General features: G+C 38.6%; 1 protein-coding gene across 1 annotated transcript; it reads left to right on the plus strand.

Moving 5' to 3' along the window:
- The first annotated feature begins 14,353 nt into the window (after positions 1 to 14,353).
- Positions 14,354 to 19,139, plus strand: LOC110937316 (RNA polymerase sigma factor sigB). The gene is made up of 6 exons (XM_022179716.2): positions 14,354 to 14,658; positions 15,793 to 16,595; positions 16,721 to 16,951; positions 17,077 to 17,217; positions 17,326 to 17,526; positions 18,541 to 19,139. The coding sequence occupies exons 1-6, from the start codon at positions 14,538 to 14,540 to the stop codon at positions 18,820 to 18,822; spliced, it is 1,779 nt and encodes a 592-aa protein (XP_022035408.1). The 5' UTR covers positions 14,354 to 14,537; the 3' UTR covers positions 18,823 to 19,139.
- The last annotated feature ends 368 nt before the right edge of the window (positions 19,140 to 19,507 follow it).

Raw genomic sequence — 19,507 nt, forward strand, 5'->3', positions numbered from 1 at the left:
TAGAAGCTAGTATGTTGATAAAAGTGCTATGTTCCGTGCTTAAAGTATGTTTTAGGCACATCCAAATCTCTATATCTTATCCCTAGAGACGTAATCATACAACCCCTGTATACCTACACACACTATAGGTGTAGTAAAATATTTCTGGCTCATACAGGCCTTTAGAGGCAGTGTTTGCCTGATGCTGGCTATATCAGCATGTTCAATAGGTTATCCGTTCAAATGCTACTGTGCTTTTGTGCATCATGTTTGTCACTAAAGTTCAGTAAATAAGTAATGTAGTGACGGAAAAATCAAAGTATGATGCAGATATGTACAAGTATCAACAATCAAGTAGCAGTTTATCAGAAATCTCAGTTAAGCACAGTAATTAGGCAACAATTAATAGTTAATTAAGTCGTACGGATACCTGGTTTGGTGAGGGTTGTCACAGAATCCTAGCGTGACACGTGTCTAGAAACCTTCCACATAATTTATAATGTTGAAAGGAAGGATTAAAAATCATAAAAATATTATAAATTTAAAGTTGAGGGGCTAAATATGCCTAAAAGGCATTTTTTATAATTTTTTGAGGTCTCTTACGGACCACAAGAACATCCTCTTACGGTCCGTAAGGTTGTTCAAAACATTCTGGGCGTTTGTGGTCCCTTACGGACCGCAAGGCATCACACTTACGGTCTATAAGGGGTACGCTGACAGCAGAATTTGAGCTTGCAGCAGCCTTATTGGTATGTTGTAACACCTAAACACCTTGTTGCCACACTTAACCACATGGTGACCCATAACGTGCCACTAATCAACTCCTTAGAGCATTAGGGACACTTGTCATGATTTCCTCATGATAAGATTAGTATAAATAGGCTATCTTAGTTCATACTTCTTCACACCTCTCATTATTTCACTCTTAATCTTCTTATGGAGCTTGCTTCTAGTATTGGAAGCCTCTTTCTGAGTACCTTAAGTGTTCTTCAACACTAGTAAGTGCTCTTTCTAGTCTATTTCATTATTTAGGCTAGTTATTAACCGAAAGTCCAGCAAATTGACTTTTGCTTTGACTTTCGGTTCTAACCATTTTGGTCTTGTCAAAGTTCTAATCGAACTTTGCAACGTGATCGTAATAATGAAGGTGTTAATCCCTTGTGATAACACCATCTGAACATCACGTTAAATATGCGAAATGATGAGTCAAATTTATATTAAATAAAAAGGTTAAAAACGTAAACTTTGCAAATTACGCTAAATAAGTTTCTAACTATCAAAACCTTAAATTTTGACATCATATCAGTTTATAAAACATATTAGGACATGTTTAATCATATCCAACTGATGTGTGTAAAATGCAACATATAAATCACATCAATTAAGGCATAAAACTAACCCTTTTTAAGTACTAATGTTGGAAAAAGAGTGTTTTTGTCTTTCTTTTGTATTTTCAGGATGAAATGAGCTCAAAATCACAAAAGAAGCAAAAAAGACAACTAATTCTAGCATAAATACAAGAAAAGGAATAAAAGTAGACTGCCCGGACCCTCAACGGCACCCCCCAAGGCAAAGAAGAGAAAACAGAAGACTGAACACGCCCCGTGTCCAGCGAACACGGGGTCGTGCCCAAGAAGCAGCAGAAAAGACAAACTAGTAGAAGCTTCCATTGCCCACCATGGGGCCGTGTCCAGCGGGCACGGGGGCGTGGTGAAAGTACAGCAGGCGCATTAATTGTAATTGCGAATTACAATTAATGAAGAGAGAGAGTGTCAGACGGGCACGGGGGCGTGTCCAGCGGACACGGGGGCGTGTCCAGCGGACACGGGGCCGTGCCCAGCCTTCTGTTCAGCCTATAAATAGGGGTGCTTGGTTTCATTCCATCTCATCCCTTGGCACACCACCTCTCTCACACTTCATCCACCACCCACCACCACCATAACACCATCATCCACCACCATCATCCATTGTCCGTCGTAGAGTGTGTGAGTCGTCTCGGGATCCAAGATTGATCGTAAGAGTTCTTGACAATCAAGGCCATGTTTGCCTAAGTCTCTTACATCACTTGGTGAAGACAAGTGTTTAGTATAATACTTTTTATTTTTAATCTTTTGCACTTTTTATTTGGTTTTGTATTAATGACTTTAATAACTAGTTGCTTATGTTGAAGGTGATCTTTCCTTATCGTTTGTCCGTGGTGTCTTGGCGTTATTTTACTGTCTATATAAAATAAAAGATTTTCACCATTCATATCTCCACGGTCTATATGGAGGTATGTTGGCTACCTGGTCGGGGGTTAAGGGAACGGTTTGGTAAGGGTCTTGCCCTTGTTCAGCGTTTAGAGGTCCTGCTTGGGACCTGGGTCAAATTTAGTAGGATCTCCTTCAATGCCCATAGGTATTGGATGGCGGGGATCCAAACTCTTTGACCCCCTCATAAGTTAACTACTATTAATACTATAACCCGGCTATTTAGGACTGTATCCTTGCTGACTCAGACTACTTAGCCGAGGGTAACGTCACCGCCGAAAGCGGGGCCTACCACAATTTGCATTAATAACTTAATTCATTATCTTTCAATAATCCGACCCTTTAGGATTGTATCCTTGCTGACTCAAACTACTGGGTTGAGGGTAACGTCGCCTTCAAAAGAGGGGCCTACTACAATAACTAAGATAATCTCTTAAAATAAGTGCAAAAGTGCGAAAATAATCAAAGGTTATACTAACACACGTGTCGGATCCAAGTGATTCATCTTGTCTATCTGTTTTTATTTTATTTTTCAGCATTTAGTTAGTTTTTATTTTTCTTAGTTTAAAACATTTTTCTCACTTTTTGATTTGATTAGACGTTGAGGATAAACCGGTATTAAAAGCTCTTGTGTCCTTGGACGACCTCGGTATCTTACCAACACTATACTACGTCCACGATGGGTGCACTTGCCCAAATGTGTGTTTAGTGTTAGTAAATATCGTGTTTTATAAATTTAAAACTTGGCTAAAAGTGTAAAAAGGGGCTTAAATATTCATCTAAATTATAACACACTTCACGCACATCAAGTTTTTGGCGCCGTTGCCGGGGACACAAGGATTTTAAGAAAGTTAGGAATCAACGGCCTAATCATATTTTTATTTTTTTCTTTAATTTCTAGGATTTTTCGTAGATTTTCAGCTTCTGCAGAGCTCACCACGGGGCCGTGCCTGCTGAACACGCCCCCGTGCTCAATCATTGGAACTGGCAATCCTGTTTTAAGTCAGACAGTAAGCTGAACACGGGGCCGTGTCCACTCAACACGCCCCCGTGCCCAAGATTCTCTTACTGAAAACAGAACCGTTAGATCCCGGCGGTTGGTAATTTCTGACACAAACATGAGTGATAGTAATTCTTTTTACTTTCGGCACTCTTATGGTATGTGGTGTCGATTATGTGGAGGCGAACATGAGGAATTAAAATGTTATTTTCTCAATTATAGGCCCCACTATATAGACCCACCGATTCCTTGTAACCTTAAGAGGGGCGAAAGTAAAAATAAGCACTATCTCTCCCTCGAATGCGCCCAGCCAGATATTCTAGGAGAAATGCTCCTTGACGAGTTATTTCAACTAGAAGAGCTAATTCTCAATTGGTCAAAAGAACTTAGGAAGGATTTTATAGATCCATCCTAAGATGATGACCATGAGGAAATGTTGGAACCGCATTCCGACAACCTCATTGCTCCCGAAAATACCTTCATACCTAGAAAAGACTTGGACGATAGTCGTCCCTGTGTCGATTGTGCCGTGAAGGACTCCCCATCGACTTCGTTCGATGCATACATAGACCTGAGCGATTCGGCATACACCTTCTTTAACGAGAGCCCGGAAAAGGGTTGGACTTGTCCACCTAGAATGAAAATAGGAATTACCCTCACCGATAACCTCTTGCGTTCTCGCCTTAGTATAGGACAATTAAGGTATCTTAGGCACTTTGGGGTTGTTCCAACAAATCAAGAACCACCCGATATAAATAAACTCCTTAGTAGCGACAAACTTCATAAAAACAGCTTCCCGACACGGGGCCGTGCCCGGTCAACACGCCCCCGTGTCCACCAAAAGATTCCCTTCTTATCAGAACGTCAGAAAACGGACAAACTGTGTCAGAATTTCATCTGCACACGGGGCCGTGTCCAGCGAACACGGGGCCGTGTCCAGAAGGCTGTCGTTTTCTATAAATGCAGCCAAAAATCCTGCACATTTGGACCAACTTGGGACAGAGATTTGAAGGAATCTTTTCTCAAACAATCCTAGGTAAGTCTAAAAGAAGGTTCCAACAACCCATCTTGTCCTTTCCTCTTCTAGACATTTCCTTCTTTTCATCTTTCTTCAAGAACTACCATGAAAAGTTTGATTTCTTCAACCTTTGTGGTAGGAAACAATGAGTTTTGATCATGGAATCTTGGTAAAAACATGTTGTGTAACATTGTTTAAAGTTATTTATGACCAAAAAGTCTACATAAATTCAGAAAATAACTTAAAAACCCAAGATTCCTTGCTTCGAAATTCTACAGAAAGATGAACACGGGGCCGTGCTCAATGAGCACGGGGCCGTGTCCAGAAACTGTTTCGTCATATAAACTACTTTTGGTTTATTTTTCGTAGAATGGCGAGTGAAAACAGCGAAACATCATCCGTTCATTCCTCAAACAGCCGAAGGGGAAGAAGGCCCTCCGTTGAAGCTACACTTGTGCACTATGTGATAGCATTGAGGGAAGCTCTCGACGAAATGACGTCAGTAGAGGAGGTCCTAATTGACCGTATTAACGATCTTACGATGGGACTTGAAAGTAGCTTCCAAGAAATTAACCTTTTGCACCAAAGGTTAAACATTCTGGTAGCACCTCCTATGGAACCAGTCCTTCCACAACAAGACTGGAACTTGGCACTCGGGGTTAACAACCCTACCGGGTGGGAAGACTTTTTCGCAGAACCTCCCATGGAACACCCACAAGAAATTCCAGCGGAAGTCGAAACTCCTCAAACTAATGCAAATGAGCCCTCTTTTCTCCTTCCAAGGGAGGTAGAGGAGTGGCTCGCCGACATATGAGGAGGACCACACCCGGAAGAAGGAGTTCTAAAAAGCCTTATCTAACCAAGATTAGTAGCTTCTTGGAAATTTTGCTAAATTAGAATAAAACATAGGGCTAGAACTCCATGGTTTAATATTTATGTACTTTCATCTTTAACTTTATGTAATGTCTCTCTATGTTTGCAATGATATGATGGTTTTTAAGATTGATGGTTGTTTAACGAATAAAACACACTCATGGTGGTAATGGATGAAAAGGGGAACGAGAAAAATGGACCCATGCACGAAGAACAGAGCAACCCGACACAAATCTCCATCACAGAAGGCTCAACACGGGCCGTGCCCAACCAACACGACCCCGTGCTGAGCCACCTGCAGAAAAACACCCAGTTCAGGTAACTGGACACGGGCCGTGTTCAGCGGACACGCCCCCGTGTCCAGGCTTCTGTTTTAATTCTTTAATTTTTGTTACTGGCACCTGACCACGGGGCCGTGCCCGGTCACCACGGGGCCGTGTCCAGGATGCCAGTAACATAAATCTTTGCTTTTTAACCTACTTTTACACATTCTAATCAACCAAAAACCTTATTTTTGGACACATTGAGGACAATGTGTAATTTAAGTGTGGGGGGGATGCTAAAACCTTGAATTTTGCAAATCCTAAATACAAGCCTTACACAAAACTCTATTGGAACCGCTAAACACCCCAAATTTTTTCAAAAACTTTTTCATTTTTTTTTCATTTACTTGTCTTAAGTTTAATTTGGGAATAACAAGTTCTAAAAAGGTTATATTTTTACAAATTTACAACCGATAGCGTCGTGATAACAAAGAACCAACATAAGAAAATTACGAAACGGCATAACAAGTCTAGTTAAAAATTCGATTATATATACTTGATCACATTAAAAACCCATTCCCACAAAAGTGAGTTTTGAGCCTTTATTAAGCACAAAAATATACATATTTAGACTAAATGCTCATTTTTCGTTTCTTGTGTGAATAGCCGCTTGGTTCTTACAACTCTAGAACTTGCCACGACGATACATTCCGGGTCCTTACCAACTTAAACCCAAGTAAGTAAGTGATGGAGGCATTAGGACTAACCATATTTTTCTTTCTAAACCATTATTTTTCATTTTTTTTACCACCTACCCAAAATCCCCCTAGATAGCCCCTTTGAGCCTAAACCTTTCATTTCATTACCCCAAAACTCTTTTTACCCACCAAAAAAAAAAAACCCTTTTTATTTTTCACCCTTTATTTTAGTAACAAGCTCGGTTTTTCGTAAACTCGCCTTTTTATGTGATGAAAAAAAAAAACAAACAATGATGAAGTCAAAAACAAACAAAAGCTATATAAAAGCTTGTTTGGAGAAATACTTCAAAATAAAAAGTCACTAAAAACAAGGTATGTCACGGAAACCGACGCTTTTTATGATTTTCGCCCTTTTTTCTAACTAACCCAACCGACCACCTTTAACCCAAGCCTAACCCTTCACCCCAAAAGTCCTCTTGATATTTACAAAGGTAAAAAGTTAAAAAGGAGGAGGATTGATTGCTTGGCAAGCCTATGGAAGGCGTAAGTTCCATGCCGCTCACGAGTGATTCACTAAAAAATCCACACCTTCGGCCGAGTGTTGAGTGATCCCCCGCGAGGTATGTGAACTTGTACATAAATGGAATTTTAATAAGGCATACTATGCCCGAATAAGTAATTTATCTTATGAAACGTTCAAAATAAATCATAACGAATAGGATTGTAAATAAATAAAAATAAAACTTACAAGGACCTTGGATTCCCGACACTCTAGGACAAGCTAAAAACTTTCTCTTCTACCTATTCCATTTGGGAGTGTAAGCCACATTTAAAGAGTTTTGCTTGAGGACAAGCAAAAGTTCAAGTGTGGGGGTATTTGATGTGTGTAAAATGCAACATATAAATCACATCAATTAAGGCATAAAACTAACCCTTTTTAAGTACTAATGTTGGAAAAAGAGTGTTTTTGTCTTTCTTTTGTATTTTCAGGATGAAATGAGCTCAAAATCACAAAAGAAGCAAAAAGACAACTAATTCTAGCATAAATACAAGAAAATGAATAAAAGTAGACTGCCCGGACCCTCAACGGCACCCCCTAAGGCAAAGAAGAGAAAACAGAAGACTGAACACGCCCCGTGTCCAGCGAACACGGGGCCGTGCCCAAGAAGCAGCAGAAAAGACAAACTAGTAGAAGCTTCCATTGCCCACCACGGGGCCGTGTCCAGCGGGCACGGGGGCGTGGTGAAAGTACAGCAGGCGCATTAATTGTAATTGCGAATTACAATTAATGAAGAGAGAGAGTGTCAGACGGGCACGGGGGCGTGTCCAGCGGACACGGGGCCGTGCCCAGCCTTCTGTTCAGCCTATAAATAGGGGTGCTTGGTTTCATTCCATCTCATCCCTTGGCACACCACCTCTCTCACACTTCATCCACCACCCACCACCACCATAACACCATCATCCACCACCATCATTCATTGTCCATCGTAGAGTGTGTGAGTCGTCTCGGGATCCAAGATTGATCGTAAGAGTTCTTGACAATCAAGGCCATGTTTGCCTAAGTCTCTTACATCACTTGGTGAAGACAAGTGTTTAGTATAATACTTTTTATTTTTAATCTTTTGCACTTTTTATTTGGTTTTGTATTAATGACTTTAATAACTAGTTGCTTATGTTGAAGGTGATCTTTCCTTATCGTTTGTCCGTGGTGTCTTGGCGTTATTTTACTGTCTATATAAAATAAAAGATTTTCACCATTCATATCTCCACGGTCTATATGGAGGTATGTTGGCTACCTGGTCGGGGGTTAAGGGAACGGTTTGGTAAGGGTCTTGCCCTTATTCAGCGTTTAGAGGTCCTGCTTGGGACTTGGGTCAAATTTAGTAGGATCTCCTTCAATGCCCATAGGTATTGGATGGCGGGGATCCAAACTCTTTGACCCCCTCATAAGTTAACTACTATTAATACTATAACCCGGCTATTTAGGACTGTATCCCTGCTGACTCAGACTACTTACCCGAGGGTAACATCACCGCCGAAAGCGGGGCCTACCACAATTTGCATTAATAACTTAATTCATTATCTTTCAATAATCCGACCCTTTAGGATTGTATCCTTGCTGACTCAAACTACTGGGTTGAGGGTAACGTCGCCTTCAAAAGAGGGGCCTACTACAATAACTAAGATAATCTCTTAAAACAAGTGCAAAAGTGCGAAAATAATCAAAGGTTATACTAACACACGTGTCGGATCCAAGTGATTCATCTTGTCTATCTGTTTTTATTTTATTTTATTTTTCAGCATTTAGTTAGTTTTTATTTTTCTTAGTTTAAAACATTTTTCTCACTTTTTGATTTGATTAGACGTTGAGGATAAACCGGTATTAAAAGCTCTTGTGTCCTTGGACGACCTCGGTATCTTACCAACACTATACTACGTCCACGATGGGTGCACTTGCCCATATGTGTGTTTAGTGTTAGTAAATATCGTGTTTTATAAATTTAAAACTTGGCTAAAAGTGTAAAAAGGGGCTTAAATATTCATCTAAATTATAACACACTTCACGCACATCACCAACTCACCATTTCTTATTTAGAGCTTATTCCGTAGTCGAAAGTCAAACAATTGACTTTTACTTTGACTTTTGATACTGACCCGTTAGTTTAGGACCCGATTAGGATTTGTTATATGACCATAATATTGTAGGGAATAACCCTCTGAGGTTATACCTTTTGGTCATGTCGTTTGATGGATTTATTGACGAGCCAATATTATATACTTTTATAAATGTCAAAAATGCCCTTATGGCGTAAAATGGTTTTTTAAACCAATGAGGCATATAATTTGACCTCAAGGCTGATTATATACCATTATTAAAAATATTTTGAGATAACGGACTCGTCATATACCTATTCGACTACCCAATACCGCCTATGCGCTTATGACTAATTTAAGTAATATAATATATATAAACTAGTTGAAACGGGTCAAATGATTTCAAAACCATTCCAAATCAGAATGCTAGGTTAAACAACCCGTGTCCAACAAGGCCGTGCACTCGGACGGGTATAAACCACATTCTATTCGATCAACTCTTAGTTTAGCGAAATCAAGTATAATTCTAAGTAGCCGGTTAAAGTCCAAAGGATATAATGACCCATGAACATTCTATAGGATAATATTTCCTTCCATTCTAGACTATAGAAGCCTCCAGTAAATCGCTCCTGAATTAATAAACTTTATGACTATGCTACGAGAACCAAATACACTGTGAGAATGCAGCTAGCACAGGCAATTACTCTTAGCTTTCCCTATATGGGCTTGGGATACGGCAAAATTTGCCGCTTGGTCGAGTATTAAATCATGGGCAAATGATGCTTAAAATTTAAATAACCCGTTTTGATCCATTTTGCTTTATATCTTAAACAATTGGGGGTTAATGCGACCGTGTCCTGGACGTCCTTGGCTCACTTAATTGCAAGTGGCCACGACTAGTGCGGGGTGTAGGCATGCACTTGACAGACGCTAATGCGATCATTATATATATATATATATATATATATATATAGGGGATGGTTCAAATGAAAACCACTTTTAACGCGAAAACTCGAAAACTAACTAAAAAAAGCCTAAAAAACACACAAAATTTTTTTTTTTTTTTTTTTTCAATTTTTTTAATAAAAATCGCTAGTTTTTATATATAAAAAAAAACTTTTTTTCAAAAAAAAAAAAAAAAAAAAAATTTGTGTAGTGCACATGTGTAATAATACACATGTGTAGTACACAGACACATGTGCAGTATTACACATGTGCACTACACAAAAAATTTTTTTTTTTTTTTTTTTTTGAATTTTTTTTTTTTAATAAAAAAACCTGCGAAAATTTGATTGAAAAAAAAAATTTTTTAAAAAAAATTTTTTTTGCATGTTTTTTTGGCTTTTTTTAATTAGTTTTCGAGTTTTCGCGTTAACTAGTGGTTTTCATTTGAACCTTCCCCTATATATATATATATATATATCCAATAGGGATTAATGTGGCATGTCAGTTAATCATGTATCAGAGATTTGTCTAGGCCCCATATGTATGGACAAGCATGTAAAACTGGTAACAAGAGATATCACTTTGTCCTAAGTTATTTTTAAAATGATATACCAAATGGTATCTAAACATTTTTGAAAAGATTTTCAAAATGTGTCGGTTAATTTATTAACCAGCGAAGTGACGTATTTTTAAAGATTAATCTACAGGTGGCGAATAACGAAGTAGGCTGGATAGTGCCTGTCTTAAACAATGGAATTTGCGACTCCATGGAAAGACTCAAGATAGTCTCAAGTCCATTTTATTGGATCCTACCTTTGGGATATCTTTATACTTCTACTGTGCATTATGATAACTGCTATCTGATCGTCGCGCATATACCCCAAATTCCAGGCCCACCGAGAAATCAGGGTGTAACATCAATCCACCAAAAGGTAAGGTCAAGGTTATCAAGGATGAGACTACGACCTCCCTTATGGAAACTATTACCATAAAGTGGAACATAAATGACTTCAATGACCTTTGTCGGAATCTTCGGTTTGAAGATGAATGGGGGCTGAGTTACTGGAGTTAGGATGGATGTCGGCGAATGTCCCGGAGGAGAAGATCGCCATGTATACTAACTTCCTCCAAAATTGCAACTTTCGTCTTCCCCTCATCGGGTTTTTCGTCAACCTTTTTATGTTTTATTAATTTCACATCTTGAAGATGCATCCGATAGGTGTTTGCCAGATAACCAACTTCGAGCTCAACTGTCGTTTGCAAGGTGTTGACCGTTCCTGTGTTATGTTTAATGTCTTTTATAAGATGGTCCCCCGCAAGGTTGGTTCTCGTTCGTGAAGAGAGGAAAGGTGAAGGCTTAGTATGTTTCTCCATCAAGAAGGAGGTGGTTTTTGTGGCTGTGAAGATTCATTCAACCACCGATTCTATGGTTGACCCGCCTCTAGAAACTTATGAGAATACTGTATGGTATGGGACACTGACTGACAATCCTTCGAATATTGCACCCTATCCAGAGTATGTGCTTGTAATGGTGCGGACGAGTCGCGTGTGGAAATGTTTGGAAAGACATCTGTTTGTACCGTGAATGGTGAAAGTAAGCCATACCATTCCCTCTTACTTTGAATGCGTGAGTTTATTGTTTATTATTTAAATAGGTAGATATAGACGTTGTTTATGTGATCTTTTTTTATGATCTCAATATCAAGATGTCACGGTATGAGCTTGCGCCTGGTGAGCTTACCGAGTTGGAGAAATTTGTAGATAAGTTTCTTTGTCCAGGTAAGTCTGGTAGTGATTCTAGCCGTCAAGAAACCTCTAGTGCTCGGCTTGTAACTCTGGCTAAGCTTATTTATGTTTTTTCTCCCATAGGGGAAGATTTTGTGATACTTAGTGATTCATCGAATGAGCAACCTTTAATGCGTAACACCCGCCAAGCAGGTTGGGGAACTGGTGGAGAAAGAGAATGTTGGACGTCTTGGGTACAAGCCTTCATTTTTATGTTTTCAATTGACGTAAGACACGTTTCGATATACCTTTTGGAATATCTCCTTCGCTTGCTATATATACAAAATGCATGTATCGCGTCATTATTGTAACAAACCAAGCCGAACCGAATGTGGATTAGGTGTCACAATATTATTGGATATTGGATGTGAGTACTTGTGGGTAAATGACCTCATCCGAAACATGAGTAGTTAAAAGTAGTTTGGGTAGTTTTGAGGTGACGCAATATTTTTAGATAGTGGGTGAGCAGTGGAGAATGTAGAATTTTTTTCTGGTGGGTTCCTATATAAGTTTTCACTTAAAATTTTATAAATAAGAGTTAACTGTTATTTTCGTCCATGTGGTTTGTCCAATTATGCCAGTTCAGGCCAAGTTTTAAATTTGTACCATTTTTATCCCTGACATTCTTGAAACATGTCATTTCCGTCTAGAATCACTAGCCCCTTCTTCACTTCACTGGATCTGCGTAAATCTTAGCCTCTCTTCACTGGATCTAAGCAAAACTTAGCACCCAAATTAGAGCTCACTGCCCCTTTTCAGATTTGAAACAATGTTGGGCGAGGTTGATTGATGGTGGTGATGGCGGTGGGTGGTGGTTGTGGCCGCGGGTGGTGGTTATGGTGGTGGCTATGGATTTCTTTTGAAGCTTCAACAAGATGCAGGTTATGTTTGCTTGAGTCTTCAACAAGATGACATGTTATGATAAGCTAGGGTTTTAAAATGAAGGGTATAAAACATCTTGGAAGGAGAAAAACTGAAATACTCCTTATGTGAGGGGCGTGACTAATATTTAACAACTAAAATGGACGCCGTTTGGGGCTGGGATCAATTTGGTGAAAAGTTAGTAACATCAAAGAGGAAGATGATACTTTTTAATTGAGACAAAATCGTTAAAACGATCAAACCATAGAGAGCAAAAAGGAAGTTAACTCTTCAGGGAAAATGGTACTTTTAAAAGGACTGAGACAAAATCGTTAAAATGATCAAAACATAGATAGCAAAAAGGAAGTTAACTCTTCAAAAATTATTAAAATTTAGAGTAAACTGCCAAAATGGTTCCTGAGGTTTGGTCACTTTTGTCACTTTAATACAAAACTCAAACCTTTTGAATCTGGGTCCATGTGGTTTCAATTTTGTTGCCATATTCATCTAAAATCAAAACCTTGTCTGATTTTTCAGTTAAAATCCAGTTTTTTTTTTTTGTCTTTTTCCTCCCTTTTAATGAAGAGCAAAATGGTCTTTTAACGTTTTATCATAACAAATTAAAGAAATCTGACAATTTTGTCCTTTTGTCCTTCATTAAATGAAGGAAAAAGACAAAAAAGCTGGATGTTAGTTGAAAAATCTGACTAGATTTTGCTTTTGGATGAAAATGACAATAAAATTGAAACCACCGGGACCCAGATTCAAAAAGTTTGATTTTTGGACTAAAGTGGCGAAATAGGCCAAACCTTAGGGACCGTTATGACAAAGGTTTGTGGAGGCGATTGAGGAATTGGTGGTTTGTGGAGGTCCTTTCTTTGGAGACCTCTAGTGGCGACTTGCTTCTTTACCTATTAGGTTTGGAGGTTTGGGGTTGTATTCGGCTGTAGAGGCTTCATCCTACGCTTTTGTGGCCTCGAGGGCCCAATCGTGGGTGCTACAGGACCACATCTTAAGAGACAGTGGCATATGCGGTATGGATTCTGATTATGTTTGTGCTTTGGCTGGTCTTCGTGATACGATTCCAAGCTTTGACTTCAGCGATTTCACTAATAAGGACACCGCCCCCCTAATGCCCAACATGCATTGGCGAGTGCTCTTTTTAGTAAAATTGTCCACGAAATCGAAGTGCAGTTTGACTTGACCGTTAGACAAAAAGCCGTTTTTGAGTGTCTCCGAGCACCACATGCACAAGATTTTCTTCTTGCTATACCTATAGATGGGTTAGGCCAGCATATGTCGCCAGTGTAGTACCGTACTATCCTTAAGTATCGCCTCATGATTCCTTTATTCCCAGTTGACGAGGTATGCCCAGTTTGTCATAAGGTGTGTTTGGATTCTTTTAGTGAGCATGCAGTTCATTGTAGAGAGCTCCCGGGGTTCAAATACCGACATGATTTGGTTAGGGATGTCCTTTTTGACATATTCAGGTGCGCTGGTATTTCTGCTAAGAAAGAGACACCCGTTAATTTCTTAACAAACCCGTTGGAAGGGAGATCTACCCTTCGACCAGCCGACATTCTTGTCTTTGGATGGGTAGGAGGAAAACACACCTGTGCGGATCTAACAGGGGTTTCCCCGCTTGTGGGCTTAGGGAGTAGTGCTTTCACGGTGGGTCAGGCTGCTTCGGGTAAAGTGATCAAGCATGAGAAAGCGTGCCTTGACGACCAGCACGTGTTTATCCCATTTGCTTTTGATACTTTTGGTTTTTTGGCGCCAGAGGCTGTGGACCTACTTAGTCGAGTTCAAAGGGTCATGCATAGTAATGTTATGACCCCGAGCTATGGACGTAGTTTTTAAAAGACTTAGTTTTGCCATTCAAAAAGGGGAAGCGGCGCAGTTTGTTGCCTGTTTACCAACTATCTCGATGTAAATTATTAGAAGTAAAATTGGTCAAAAATTTTAAATTGAAAAAAAAAATCCGTTATGACAGTTTACTCTAAAATTTATAGATGGTGAACATTTTCCTTTCAAAAAATATTAAAATTTATATTACAACAAAATCTGGGTGTCCATTCCAGTTTGTAAGAATGGGTGTCCATCTTTGGTCCTCAGTTTCTGACTCCTTATCCTCTTTCAACAAAATCCCATCTCTCCCTTTCATCTTCTTCATTCACTCTTTTATCATCACCGATCTTCACTCCCTAAACTCATATATATTTCATCTCAAATATGTACATCTGAATCCAGTTTTCATGTTCCAATTATCACATGAATGCATCTATACCGTCGCCTGTAGCACAAAATATGTCCTGTTTGCTCCCTCAATTCAAGTGCTTGCCGGATTCTTTCTCCATCCCATTCAAAACCCACAATCATCATTCAAACCTCTGTAAGATCACATATCTTCTTTCTTTCTCTTCTTTTCTTTAGTATGTAGATACCCACATCTGATTCATCAATCTGAGTCTGTTATCTGTTTGGAAGTTCTGTTTTTGATCCAGCATTCTTGTTTTCTTTCTGGATTCAATTTGTTAGGATTCAGTTATAGTTAGTTTTTCACCCTCACTCTGCAAAAATGCCCAATTTCCAATTATGGAACTCTTTTGAACATTATGGACATTTTAGTTTTACTACTTTGAAAATTTTGTGTTATAAAGATCAAACACTTCTATTTAGTTTGATGTTAAAAATTTATCATATACTATATATATGTATGTATGTATAGATGCATATGGTGATATTCATTTCAGAACATAAAATAACTGGGACCATAAAAAGAACAAATCTAAATTGTTTATTTTTATTTCATTCATTATCCCTAATTCTCGTATTGGTGCATAGTGTAATAAGAGGTGCATTTTTTTTTTTCTTAAAATATTTTGGCTATGCATCTGCTTGAACAAGTTTGGAATCCCTGCTTTGTTGATTAAGTGCTAGAATGTTACTCGAACTCATAGGTCTTGTTTTCGGAACACTTTTTTTTTTTTTTTAACTCACAAGAAACGAAAATAGACACGAAGAAGTGGTCTGATTGCTATATTAATAGAGTTTCGGGTCATCTTATAAAGAGTTTAGTGTCTTCTTGTGTAAACTAAAAAATTTAGCTGCTTTGCAGTTGGTTGTGGACCCTATTACGCTTATAGAACTAGTAGATTCTTTACATAAATGAGACTTTAAAGTTGATTATTTATTATTCTCATGGTTTCTTGTGGAGAATGCCAAACTTTTATGACATAAGTTTTACGGTTTTACAAATTTAAGCAGGGATCACCCATGGCCCATCAATATATTAGGTTTATGAGTTTTGATATTTAGGTTATTGCCATTAGTTGTTAGTTGGAGCTTTTCTCACTGGGCCTGTCCTTAAGGTTTGCTACAAATTATTAATAAATCACGCAATAGTTTATTTATATAAAAAGATATTTAAATGTAGTGTCTTATTAGAGTTGATCAAAATTTGCATTTTATGTTCTGAAAGATGCTCCAAAAAAAATTAAAATGAGATTCATCGGTTTATATGCAGCAAAATGCAGAGAGCCTACTGTTTCCCCGACTCAGTGCATTTTATCAACTACAGCGCCACCTGTATCAGCAGAATCTACAGTTCTTAGTTTAGAGAAGCTACATCTGTCATCTTTAGAACTTCATTCAAATTCAGGTACTGCCGACAGACAGTGGTTATCATCATCGTCATCCTCGTCATCAACTGGAGTGCTTGATATCGAAAATTTCAAGCTACCATCTTTAGACTCTCATACAAATTCGATAACTGGGAGCAGACCATGGGCCTATAAAGGAACAGCGTTGCCATCAGAATTTACCACAAAAGAATATACCGATGCAGCCGCTGAAGCAGTTGCTTTAGCAAAGGCTGCAGTAGAAGTTGCCAAGAGTGCAGCAACAATGGCGATGAACATGAACCATCTACAGCCCAAACCATTAGATATTAAAGAAGAACCTAAATTATCTGAACCAGATAATTCAATAAATGGGCTCGGGCCACAGGTCTCAGAAGAAATGGAACCAACAATGGAAGAACTTAAGCTTCTAGAAGAACAACTATCGGCTAACATAGCTGTGAGATCAAAACGTCAAGTGGAACGGAAAGAAAGGAGGATTAGGGCAGCAGAACGGGCGGAAGCTGGTAGTCTGTCTGTGAAAACTGCAGGCGGCAGAGGGCGGGGTGCCGGCGGTACTGTGGCGGTGAAACCTGGAGTGAGCAGAAGACGCGCCGAGAAAAAAGACGTTTTGGCGTTTTTGGGAGGAATGACTAATGCCAAGCTTTTAACTGCTGCTGAGGAAGTAGAACTTTCTAAAGGGATACAGGTATTTCTGAATTCACATTATAATATGTTAATTTTTTGTTTGATATTTATTAGGTGTTGTCTTGCAGTTATTTTTGTTAATCTGTGAAGCGTTCTTCCACTAAATTTCTTGTTGTATACACTCAGGACTTATTGAAATTGCAAGAAGTGCACAAAGAGCTGGAGACCCGTTTTGGGGTCCCACCCACTTTTGCAGAATGGGCTACTGCTGCAGGCATTGATCAGGTACAGTTAGGGAGACGTTTGCATTATGGTGAAGAATGCAGGGACAAAATGGTCAGAAGCAATATTCGACTCGTTATTTCTGTTGCAAGAAGTTATTATGGAACAAAGGTCCATCTTCAGGATATTGTTCAGGTACGCATCATTATCACCATTTGACTTGTTTGGCCTGTTTGACCCGTTTCGTTTTGTAGCTAAATGTTTTTATTTGACCCGTATGGAATTAAACATAACCAACTGACCCGTTTGACCCGTTTCAGGAAGGAATCCGAGGCCTGGTGAAAAGTGCAGAGAAATTTGATGCTTCAAAGGGTTTTAAGTTTTCAACATACGCTCATTGGTGGATAAGGCAAGCTGTCCAAAGGTCACGTGCTGAACAGAGCAGGATAATTCACGTTCCCGTAAGGAAAACCAATGATCACATGTGATGGGCATATTTGTCTTTTCACATACTTCCTCATAAAAATTTGTTGCAACTTTTTTTATGGTTTTTTTCTTTGATTGTATAGTATTATATGGTGGAGGTGCAATCTAAGGTGAATGAGGCCAGACAACGATTGGATAAGCAGCTTGGAAGAAAACCGACTCGTGCAGAAATTGCAGTGGAAACGGGCATCTCCATTAAAAGGATTCAATCTGCTGAACATGCCCCTAAACCAGCCCGATCTATTGATATTCCTGTTGGGTTCGATAACAAGACCAAACTCACGGTTTGTCCCCATCTCATGTTTTTCATCATAATGGTCGGGCGGTTTGGGTAACGGGCTTGTACATGTCATTTTGTGCTTGTAAGGTTGGTTTGACCCGAGGCCAAAATACTTTTTCTTTAAAATACTAGCATTTGATATATGATTACAACCTAAGCAGTTAATGCAGTAAAAAATCGGATATCTGTCAAGCACCGATATTTGAGATATTGGAAATCGCGGTGGGATATCGTTAATTTTAATATCATGCAGAATTTATACATTTAGCAATTTAACACTAACAATTCAATATACTTTCCTACCATTAACAAATTAACCTTTTAACTTGCAAAACACTAACAATTATAGCAAGTAGGAACTAATTAAGACTTAAAACACTAACATTTAACACTATCATCGTCATCATCATCATACTCAGTAAATCCCACCAATAGCAAAACTAAGGTAGGGTCTAAGGAGGGTAAGATGTAGATAGCCTTACCTCTACCCCTTAGGAATAGAGAGACTGCTTCCAGTGAGACCCCCGGCTCGATAGTAGTTTTGCATCAAAGCCTTGGACCTAAGGCACATAACACTTAACAATCGGGACAAAAACGGATCGGTGCATGTAACCCTCTTCTCTTTTGGCTATCAGCGCCAGCACATGATGCATAATCAACCGTCCCCCGCTTTTAACGTTATTTTCACAAAATTAGTAGAATAACGTTGAAATTAGTGCAATTTCACTTTTGCCCTCTGAGCGACCACACATATATACATTATATGCGCACGCCGCATGCAATAACAGCAATAAGAAGAAAGACGAATGGTAGAACTAAGAAGAAAAGTACTAATATCAGGAAAATTGGTGATATATCGGTCAATATCGCTGATAATACTGGTACCGATATTTTGCACCGATATCTCACCAGAGTGCCGAAAATTGATATATCGGTGATATATCGCGATATTAAATACATAGAATTTACAACACATTATAACTATTTCGATAGTAATATAACATATTTGGTTTTTTAGGACCTTATTGACGATCCTGACCAAGAGACGCCTGAGGAGATATTGATAAAACAAACAATGTCTGAGGACCTAGAGAAGGTGTTGGGTACATTAAACGAAAAAGAGCAAAAAGTGATTAGGTGGCGATTCGGGTTAGAAGATGGAAAAACCCGAACATTGCAAGAGATTGGCGATGTAATGGGCGTGAGCCGTGAACGGGTTAGACAAATTGAATTGTATGCGTTTCGCAAGTTAAGAAACACAGATAGAACAGAGATTTTACGCCAATACCTGCCTCAATAAGTCACGCTATCAGGAATCACTATGGGAATAGTAATGATAGTTGATCGAATGGGAATGGGTATGGGTATGGGTATGCGTATGGGTATGAAAGGTAGAATATGTATATGCAAATGTGTACAGGGAAATCTTATGCAGTGAAGGTGATCGGGTCGGGTTAAGTGATGGTTTTCCCTTCACCCGAACCATGACCTTGTTGCGAGACGAGTAACTATACAGGCTATTGCAAGACTTTTTTTTTTCTTTTCTTATTATTGATCTTTTTTAGCCATGTCAATGTTTGGTTCTTTATTCGTGCATACAAGGGAAATGATTTAATTTAGTTGTCCTATTTAACATGATCAAACTCTATTTAAATTATTACAGGTTATTTATTATAATGATTTGCTTAGTGTAGCTTTCTATTTGTAAGTAAGTGTTTAGATCCAAATGTACATCTTCCTCTATCAGGTAAAATATTTAATCAACTTTGTGTGTGTCATTCTATCAATGATCATGAGTACGATGCTCCATCTTCATCAAACATAAAAATTTTGAATCCAACTTCAAAACAAAATGGCTAAGCTTAATTTATTAGATTGCAACAAAGACTATTATATAAAAATATCCATCATTGATTGTTTATTCTTTTAAATATCTATCAGTTTGATAGTTTACATTTGTTTAATGTAAGGAAACCAAATCAACA

This window comes from Helianthus annuus, chromosome 4 (genome assembly GCF_002127325.2).
Source record: "Helianthus annuus cultivar XRQ/B chromosome 4, HanXRQr2.0-SUNRISE, whole genome shotgun sequence".
Taxonomy (NCBI): domain Eukaryota; kingdom Viridiplantae; phylum Streptophyta; class Magnoliopsida; order Asterales; family Asteraceae; genus Helianthus; species Helianthus annuus.

Excerpts from the sequence above, each read along its gene's own strand:
- LOC110937316 (XM_022179716.2), top strand. The coding sequence starts at position 14,538 with ATGAATGCATCTATACCGTCGCCTGTAGCACAAAATATGTCCTGTTTG. Across the intron at positions 16,596-16,720 it reads AACTTTCTAAAGGGATACAG|GACTTATTGAAATTGCAAGA; the intron begins GTATTTCTGAAT and ends GTATACACTCAG. Across the intron at positions 16,952-17,076 it reads ATCTTCAGGATATTGTTCAG|GAAGGAATCCGAGGCCTGGT; the intron begins GTACGCATCATT and ends GACCCGTTTCAG.